Source organism: Propithecus coquereli, unplaced genomic scaffold, assembly GCF_000956105.1.
Source record: "Propithecus coquereli isolate 6110/MARCELLA unplaced genomic scaffold, Pcoq_1.0 Scaffold128, whole genome shotgun sequence".
Classification (NCBI taxonomy): Eukaryota; Metazoa; Chordata; class Mammalia; order Primates; family Indriidae; genus Propithecus; species Propithecus coquereli.
In genome coordinates, this window is record NW_012136969.1 from 387,610 (window position 1) to 397,465 (window position 9,856).

A 9,856-nucleotide genomic window follows, 5' to 3' on the forward strand; every position below is an offset into this window, starting at 1 on the left:
ATTCCTTAGGATTTTCTAGATATAACATCTTATCACTTGCAAATAAAGATAGTTTTAGTTCCTCCTTTCCAGTCTGAATGCTTTTTCTTTCTTTTTCTTGCTTAATTGTCTGGGCTAGCACCTTGGTATAATGTTGGTAAAAGCAAACATTTGTGTCTTGTTCCTAATCTTGGGGGAAAGTTTTCAGTCTTTAACCACTAAGTATAATGTTAGTGTTCTTTCTATGTCTTTTAAAACCTGTTCAGATTTTATGTTTTATTATTCTATTATACATGGTAATAAAAAATTCAAATATGATACAATATAAAGATGAAAACAAAAACTCAAATTCCACTACCATCAACATACTTCAAAGTTTTTCATGCATTATGTATTTATATAGAAAATATAGATGACTTTACATAAAAATGAGCTATTTTGTGACCAGGGCTTTTTATTTTCCTCCACTCAATACTGTTTCATGGTCATCTTTCCATGCCTGTGACCTCAGATTTGCACCATCATTTAACAGCTGCCCGTGTTCTATTTTAAGGCTGAACTATCATTTATTTGAGCAACTCCCTCTTGATGAATGCTTGTTTCCCTTTCCCTCCCACTGTTATAAACAAGACTGTGATGAACATCCTTGTCATATTCTTCCCAACACTGTGTATTATTGCTAGGTCTTTCTGTTTCTGAGCTTGTTTTGGTTTTTTTTTTTTTTTTTCATCTTTGCCAGATGATCACTATAGACTGTGGGGCAGGGAACCAATCCAGTCACAATGGGGCTTTAGAAAGCCACCTCTGGCATTCATTCCCAACTGACTGTGTGGTGTTGGGCAAATCCTGTTCCTTGTCTGGGCCTCGATGTCTTCGCTTACAAATTGAAGAGATTCATCTAAATTACTGATTATCAAACTTGGCTGCATATTGAAGTCACCTGGGGAATTATAAAAAAACAAAACAAAACAAAACAAAAAACACCGAGTCCCACCCCAGGTGATTCTGGTTTAATTAGTATGGGGTATAGCCCAGGCAGCAGGATTTTAAAAATCTCCTTCAGACTAGATGATTTGAAGGTCCCTCTTTCAAATATTCTTCTGTAGTGGAGCTCTTACCTGGACACCCTCTCAGAGAGGCGCGAAGATGGAGCAGTGGAAAGATCCAGTCTTGGCGTCCAGCAGACCTGGGTTTGAATCTCAGCTCATTGGCTCCTAGCTGCGTGACCCTGCAACTCCTGTAAACTTCCATTTCCCTGCTCTTGGAGAGGGGGCTAAAATCCCCTCCCACCACTCAGCCTTTCTGCATGCAGAGGTGGTGTAGGTACTGCACACACGGAAAAAGTGGTGACTGTTGTTTTTTTTTCTTGACTAAAGAGCCAGCCCCTGGGCAACAAAGTGGAAATGGAGATCGTGAGCATGTTGGAAAAAAACACAACACTTCTCAAATTCGGCTACCACTTTACCCAGCAGGGACCCCGGCTCCGGGCATCCAACGCAATGATGAACAACAACGACCTTGGTGAGTGGAAATGTGCTTCCTGCCCTGCCCCGCTGCCTGTCATTCCCTCCACCTGTGCTGGGATGTCAGGGAAACTTCCACTGATACCCTCTCCGAGTCATCTTCTCGAGCCTAACTCTTGATTTTCATGTTGATCACATGTTCTTTGTTTTCTGTGTGTGTGCCTTGTCTCCTCCCTGGACTCTGAGCTCCCTGACTTCAGGAGCTAAGGCAGAGTCCTCTCCTTGCAGCACAGCTCAGCACTGGCTGGGCCCAGAGCACACAGCAGTGTGTTAGCAGAAGGAAGTGAAATTTGGGAAGGCACAAGGCTCCCGTGTGTCGTTTCCTCTTCTGATACCCTTCTCTGAACTCTTAGAATCCTCTCCAGATCATGCAGTCTGACTCTAGCTCCAAATCCCAAAGCCACCTACCAACACTACTACCAAAACCCCAAGCCCAGGAGACGTCATGTTGATTTTAAGGTAAAAGTTGAGAATGTCAACTTCATAGTAAAGTAAACGCAGGTTGTATGAAGTTAATCTCAGTTGAAGGCATAGTTTGATTTTTTTCTAAAAAGAAAAATAAGTGTGAGTGTTTCTTGATGGTGAGCATACATCAAATAGGTACACAAGTCAACTGAATGAAAAGTTAGATCAATCATTAACTTACCTCCAGGTGCCAATTGTTCACAAGCTCCGTGTAGCTATTAATTATGTGTATTCCTGCTGGCTGTTAAAAAGAGCTTGATACAGTGTACAATAGAGCAAGTATGACTGACAAGAGAGAAAAACAAAAACAAGAAAAGCAGTAGGTTTATATTATTAACATGATTGATGATTATATTTAGCCCTGAGTTTCCTAGAACCAAGGCAGGAGGAAGACAAGCCAAGTTACATTATTCTTATCACAGAAGAGAAAGAAGCATAATGAGTTGGAAAAATAAAAGCTTCTTTCTGGGATTACATTATGAAATAAATACGTGTTTTAAAGGAAAATGTCTTCATTGACTTTTTCATCAGATTCAAACTTGCTCTGCACAATGGCTCTTTCTAGTTTCCAACCCTCAGTAAAATGCAAAGAGCCTAATACTAAAGCTCAACTGAGTGTTCGGGAACGTCACTTCCTGGTGATGCATCTGAGGCTAGGTTCATACATGGAAGGCCTCGAAGAATGGAGATGAGTGTGTAGGGGTGTATGCACAAGGCAGGTGCACAGACCCTGTATGCATAGATAACCACAGAGCTACACACACTCACGGTCACACTCTTTAGACTGAATTACTCAAGTCCATGAACATTTGTCAAAGTCCTATAAGGCACTGCGTGTTGAAGATACAGGCTCCTGCTCTTAAACATATCACAGCCCAGAGGCTATTTATTCACTACTCACTCCAGATGCCACTTTTTTCCAGAGCCTCAGGTCTAGAAAAGCCCATTAAAAAACAAAATGTACCTAGACAGGTGTAGTGGCTCACACCTGTAATCCTAGCACTTTGGGAGGCCTAGGCAGAAGGATCATTTGAGGCTGGGAGTTTGAGACCAGCCTGGGCAACATAGCAAGATCCCATCTCTACAAAAATTTTTTTTAAAAATTAGCTGGGTATGGTGACACATGACTATAGTTCTGGCTACTCAGGAGGCTGAGGCAAGAGGATCACCTTGCTCGAGCCCAGGAGTTTGAAGCTGTAATGAGCTATGATCATGCCACTGCACCCCAGCCTGGGTGACAGAGTAAGACCCTGTCTCAAAAAAAGAAAAAAATGTGCCCAGCAACTTAGTTTATTGGAAGTGTCCTTATTTGAAATAAAATAAGAACAAATACTAAGAATCATAATTATCACTATCATATCACAGAGGTGATAGCTAGACCGAACTACTGAAAAAAGCCAGCAGTTGCAACTCTGTTGGCCTGGCTGTGATCTGGCTGCAAAACCAGCACTTAAAAGCCTGAGTTTTATCTGATATGCAATAATCTCATTCTTTTTTTTCCCAGTTTAGATTAAGCTTCTTACGTGCCCCTCGGGGCCTTTCTTTGGGCTAACCCAGCTTTTGTCTTCTGATGGCATGATAGTCTGGTGGTCTTTTTCCAGTTCCAGATGACCAGAGATCAGGCTGGGGGGCAGCTGGGATACCAGAATCTAGGGCTTGAACAAAATGGTCTTTTAGAACTCTCCCAGTTCTGAGAGTCTGAGATTCCAAAATTCAGGCCTGAATCCCATCACCCAGGACTCTCAGAGGCCATTGTTAGGAGTCTAGATTGCTAGACTCCTAACTAGATTGCTGGAGCTGGAAAGGGCTTAGAGCTTATTCCTCCAGCTCCTTATGGAGAAACTGAAGCCTTGAGGGTAGAGGGCGGTCTAGGCAATGGCTCAGTCAGGTCACACCAGTTGTTAGTACAGCAAACATTTTCTGAGCAACTTTTGTGTGCCCAGGACTGTGCTAGGTGATATAAGAAGTAGCAGAAAGTCTAGTTCTCTGACTCAAGAAGCTTTCATTCTTTTAGGGGGAAAAAAAGACTCAAAGACATGCCTAAAAATTTGAGAATGCCTATAAACTCTATCCAAACAGAGTGAGGAAGTGATTGATGAGGACAGAAGCCAGTTAGGCAAAGCACCCTGGTTGGGGGTGGGGTTTTTGCCATTCTTGAAAGGAAGAGCGGGTCGGTGGAGGAGGCCGAGAGGCATTTCTGCAGGAGCTCTAGAAAGGGGCAGGAAGGGGGTGCTGGGGTACAAGAACAAGGCAGTAGGACAGGGCCGGAGAGGCAGCAAGATCGAACAGGATTGGAGGAACTGCTGTGGGGAGTTAAACCTAGAAGGAAAAATCATTCACAAAGGGAGGGAAGGGCATTCCAAGTAGAGGGAACAGCACGAGCAAAGAGGACGGTAGGCAGCACGTGAGGTATTCACAAGGAACGGGGCTGGCCAGGTGTTGGGAGGCTGGGCCCGAGGCCTTTCATGCCAAGCTGGGGAGTGTGGCAATGGAAGCAGATGGGAGCTGGGAACTGTGGCAGTTTTCTGGACAGGGATGCCAGGTGGGGAAAATGGGCCTCTGGTTTACCTTGGAGAACTGTGTGCAGCTGCTCCCCCAGGGGTTTCTCACAGAGGGAATTAGAACAGAATCGTGTCAGTGACCACAGGTGGCATTCAGAGTGCTGGTTGGTGATGTGGGATTTAAAATCAAATTTGTGCCCATCTCCTAATTTTCATAAGAGAAACGCTTCTGATTCTGGTGCATTGGTTTCCTCCCGACTCTCTTTCCAATAGTGATTTTCATCCTGCTTGCAATGCTGCCATGAAGCAGACAGGCTTCCATGTTTTCCAGTTTTTGTATCATAAAAGCCTCCTGCCGCTCCTCTTTGGGACTGAGGTGGTTAGCAGCAGGGAGCAGGGATGGAGAAGGGAACAGGCCTCTTAGGTTTCCTTCTCACCCCTACCTGCCACTGTGCTGGCTCTGGGCCCCGGGGCTGGGGCCTCTGCAGTGCTTGGGCCTTGCCTGCCAGAGGTGGGTGGGCTCCTCCTGCCTCTACAGACAGGCGGCCTGCCTGGGGCCCATACCGACTGGTGCATCTTTGGTCCTCCCACCCTGTGCACTGAGCTCTTAACAGAGTGATCTGCGTGTGAGTGCAAGTGCGGGGGTGTCAGGGAGGAGCGAGCCGGGGATCCCTATCTGCCATTCCCCACAGCAATACCTCGGATGACTCCTATCTCCACACTATTTATAGCTAAGAGCTGGGCTAAGCGTGGCTCTCAGGTCCTCTAAATCTGCCACTGAAGCTCTCTCGACTTAACAAAGTCTGAGTTGGAGCCTACAGCTTAAGACAGTTGTGTGGGGTGAGGTGGGGTGTGAAGGGGAAGGGAGTAACATGTTTAAAAGCAGCAAACATCCCTTCCTGGGAAGTTGCTCTTTTACGGTATTCTCGGGCAAGACCTTTCTAACAAGCACCCCAGACACGGCACACCCTAGAGCAATTTCTTTTAAAATTTTATTGTAAATTGACAATTTATAACTGTATATATTTATGGGGTGCAAAGTGATGTTATGGTTTATGAATACAACGTGGAATAATTTAAATCGAGCTAATTAACATATTACCTCAAATACCATTTTTTGTGGTGGAGAGGACATTTGACATTTACTCTCGTAGCAGGTTTGAAATGTACAATACACTATTGTTAAATATATTCACCATGTTGTGTAATAGATCTCCCAGAAAACCTTACTCCTCTTGTCCAAATGAGATTTCGTGTCCTTTGACCATCATCTCCCTGTCCCCTACCCCTCAGCCTCTGTGACCGCCATTCTGCTCCCTACTCTAGAGTTCGATCGCTTTAGATTTCACATATAATTTGTCTTTCTGTGCCTGGCTTATTTCACTTAGCATAATTTTCTCCAATTCTATTTATATTATTGGAAGTGACTGGATTTCTTTTGGTTTTAAGGCTGAATGGTATTCTCCTGTGTATATACACACAGTTTCTTTATCCATTCATCTGTCGATGGACACTTCGGTTGAGTCCTTATCTTGGCTCTTGGGAAGAAGGCTGCAATGAATGCGGAAGTGAAACGCCTCTTTGACAAACTGATTTCAAATCTTTTGGGCAAATACCCAGAAGTGGGGTTGCTGGATCCCAAATCAGTTTCATCATATCCCCCTAAAATCATGCCAGGAAAGGGCCCTCCTTTCCTCACAGTCACCCAAGCCAGAAATCTGGGCCTGTCCTAGACGCTGCCCCCTCCCAAGCCGGCTGGTCACCTCCTCACCAGTCCCAGCGCCTGTCTCATGTCACACCCTCATCACATTCACCCAGCCTCCGGCACTCTTCCCAAGTCTCGCCCCAAAGCTTGCCTTGCCGCTCCTCTGCTTGGACCCCTGGCTGGGCTCCCACTGCTTTCAGGGAGACCCTTCAAAGTGGCTCCCAAGTCCCTTAATGATGGTAGCTGATTCTTACATGGTCCTCGTGTGTCGGGCTGTTCCGAACCCTTCCCATCTTACGAACTCATGTAATCCTCCCCACAACCAGGTGAGACAGGTGCTATTACTATCGCATTTTACAGTAAGGAAACAGGTCTGAAGAAGTAGGTAAGTTACCCACAGTCAGTGAGCAGAACTGGGATTTGAACCAGAGCCTGTGCTTTCCACCTCGTCAAGAGATGGTCCCACCAGGAGGTTATCTCTTGACACCCCTGACAAGCCGTCCTCTTGCCATGTTAGTACCATTCCAGGTAGCTCGAGGACCCCCAAGTGAGCCAGGGAAAAGCTTACATTTTGAGGGCTGTTACTCCTAATGCCCCCTCTACTTTCTCATCCTTTCGTTAGGTGAGATTCCGCTGACCTCTTACCTGCTCATCCCAGGACGATCTGACCACTTCCTTCGTTATGCCTCTCATACCTCACAGAGATCTGCCAGGGTGCCTGTAACGTTCTATCAAACATTGCGTATATCTTGGTCCCTGTTATGCTGCATCCTTATTTCTGATCCTTGTGCTTGGCACCTAACAGCACTCAGTCAAGGCTGCAGAATGTAGAGATGACTAGGCAGTGCCTCCCACAGACATGGTGTAAGTGTGCACGCTTGGCAGGAAGTGGCAGAGGGAGCTCACGCAGCAGATGGAGGTTGGTCCGGTCCACGGAAGGAGGATATTGGGAGACCCAGCTTCTAGTCTCAGTTCTGTCACTTATTCACCATAACTTTGGGCAAGTTACTCCCCTCTCTTGGCCTTAATTCCTTCATCATTAAAATGAGAAGAAATAATACCTGAGTAAATGGATGTTTTTCCCTTCACCCCATGCAGTCCCTGTAAAAGCCAGTGCTAGGGGAACTGTGCACACAGATCTGCACACAATGAGGCAAGTAATGGGAAAAAACCCAAAACAAAATAACAAAAAGATGAGGTCCCTTTCTGTACCTTCAACCATGGGCCAGAGACTTGGGCTTCAGTCCCGGCTCTGCCACTAGTTCTCAGAGACTGAGGCACTTTTCTTCTCTGGGGAAAAGGAGCCAGCCCTCCCGCTGAGAATCAGATTGGCTGTGGATATGCAGAGCCTACACTGACGAGGCCGAATTGTCCTGAGGGCGTGCTGGGCTGAGGCTGTAGATAAGTCACACGCCTGGGCTCTGTCCGGGACTAGCTTTCTTACTTTAAGCATGAGATGCGCCCTGTCTGCCTCGCCTTCCTCATCCATAACATGGGAATGGGAACAGGACCATTCCAGAAGTGTTGGAGGGGCTCCAGTGACATGGTGAGGACTGCTCTGCTGGGCATGCTTGCACAGTTAACATGGAGATGCTTAAAGTCTGGTCCATGCAAGCTCTCTAGTCACTTTGAGCAAAAGTCTTCTGCTTTTCGATTGTGGTTTTTGTTTCCCTACATCTACCCCCAAGATGTTGGACATTCTGATCATCTCCAGGAATAGGGCTGGGCAGTGTCTTCTCTGGGCAGGAGATTGATTGCCCATTCTGACTTACATTAATTATACTTCTTCCCAGGGTGGGGGGATGGGTAGCGGCTCAGGCACAGGCTGAACTGTAGTCCCCACACTGGGCAGCCTGTGTGCCTCTGAGAACTTACCCACAAACTCCTAGCCACAACTTGAGTGACACACCTCCCTGTGGGTCTGCTTTATATGCTCAGTGTCAGGCACAAGCTGATTCGGTTCTTGTTGCAGCTCATATGCATCGATCCGGTGGCCACAGGTCTATCATCTCAGCTCGAACTGGAAGACCTCTAAGTATAGACAGACTTTTTTCCCTGAGCAATAACTTCCTGTCTCTGCCACACCAGCAGGTCCCCTGACTGCCACCTACTGGCTCTACAGACTTCTTTACCCTTTCTTTCCCTATGGCTGATCTAGCTTGCTACTTGGTCTTCATCAGCAGACACTAATTCATTTCAAAACACTGTCTTTAGTTAAAACAGAGGGACCTTCCTCCCGTCCCTCCCCCCTTCCTCAGTTGCCCTCTAAGCCAGCAAGCTCCTGGCTGGTGCTTTCCTCTTTATGGCATTTAATTCTTTGTCATGTGAACAGTGTCTAAGCATAAATTGTCTTGCCCCTGGGAAATAGCAAGGTTAAACATAAGGGGACACAGATACTGCAGGGTAATCTTCAGGGTGGAAACTATTGTTTACACAAGCAGGAGGCAGGCCAGGCGCTCTCAGAGCTGGGGAAAATGCTTCCACTAGGTTAAGACCCTACTCTCATTAAGATCAACTGAGCTTTTTTAACTCTTATCTGAACCACAGTAAAGATCTTCAACCGTGGGGCTTCTGGAGGCGAAGGAAGAACAGTGGAGTTGGGTAAAGTACGACTGCTACACCACCACAAACCCTCGCCAGTGAACACCGATTAACTGGACGGTTGTTAAACAACTCACACATCACTGTCCTTTCAAAACAACAGACTTCAGACTCTACTAACAAAAAAGTTAGCAAGAGGCTTCAGGGTGCTTTCTCAGAGCAACAGTGGTAGTTCCTGGTCAATAGGGACAAATGGCTCATATCTTATCTCCATTCCTTTGCAGTGAGGAAAAGGAGGCTCGCCGACCTGACTGGGCCCATCATTCCCAAGTGCCGGAGTGGCGTCTAAGTATGCGGAGGTGAAGACCATGCCTTTGAACTGGACGTGTTTTACCGACAACCTGTGCTCTGCAGTGGAAACCAGAAGGCAAAACGCCGGCACAAAACCCTTTTGTGGTTCAGTTCTTTATGCACTAAGGTTTTAGGTTTACTAGTGGTTGTAGTTGAAAATTTTATAAAATATGGTTAATGTGAAGTTTTTCTTTAGTCACAGAAGTTCAGTCTGGTTTTATTTAAAAATTGAGAATCCCTCAAACTGGCGGATCTCACTGAAGATGATGTAGTAGCAGTGACTTAACCCCAGGAGCTCAGTTTCCATGGCCTTGATGTGTAGTGTTTCAGGTCCATTTAAAATGGGTGACACATAAACAAGCAGCACACTCTTCCACATGACTTAGAAGTATTATAAAATACTTTATTACAGATTTGATCTTAGCTATTTAGCAAACAGAATAATCATTTTTTATTAACCCTCCTTTAAAATTTAAAAAAATTCAAAATTAAAGTTGCCAAACTGATTACTAGATCAAGAACACAATTTTACCCTCAAGAAAGACAGACAGACTGAAGCCACAGAGCTCTGCCAGGAATCAAAGAACATGTCCTTTTGCTGGATATGAGGAAATGACAGAAAAAGCCAATGGTGAAATTTCAAGTTTCAAAAACCATCCTTTCCTTGCCAATCCCAGGCAACAAACATGTCCCTGAGTGTTCTTTAGGAACATCTGGTATTTATTTACAATTTAATACTGGAGTCAGAAAGAATGTTTTTCCTTATCGAATGCCAGCCTTACAATGGATGT

General features: G+C 45.5%; 1 protein-coding gene across 1 annotated transcript in view; it reads left to right on the plus strand.

The window, feature by feature from the left end:
- TMOD1 (tropomodulin 1) overlaps window positions 1–9,523 on the plus strand; it is a 78,907-nt gene extending 69,384 nt beyond the window's left edge. Inside the window, exons 9-10 of the mRNA XM_012638300.1 lie at window positions 1,356–1,500; window positions 8,999–9,523. Of these exons, the coding sequence (XP_012493754.1) occupies window positions 1,356–1,500; window positions 8,999–9,063 (210 nt within the window). The 3' untranslated portion in view covers window positions 9,064–9,523. The remainder of the gene's footprint in view (window positions 1–1,355; window positions 1,501–8,998) is intronic.
- Window positions 9,524–9,856: the final 333 nt, after the last annotated feature.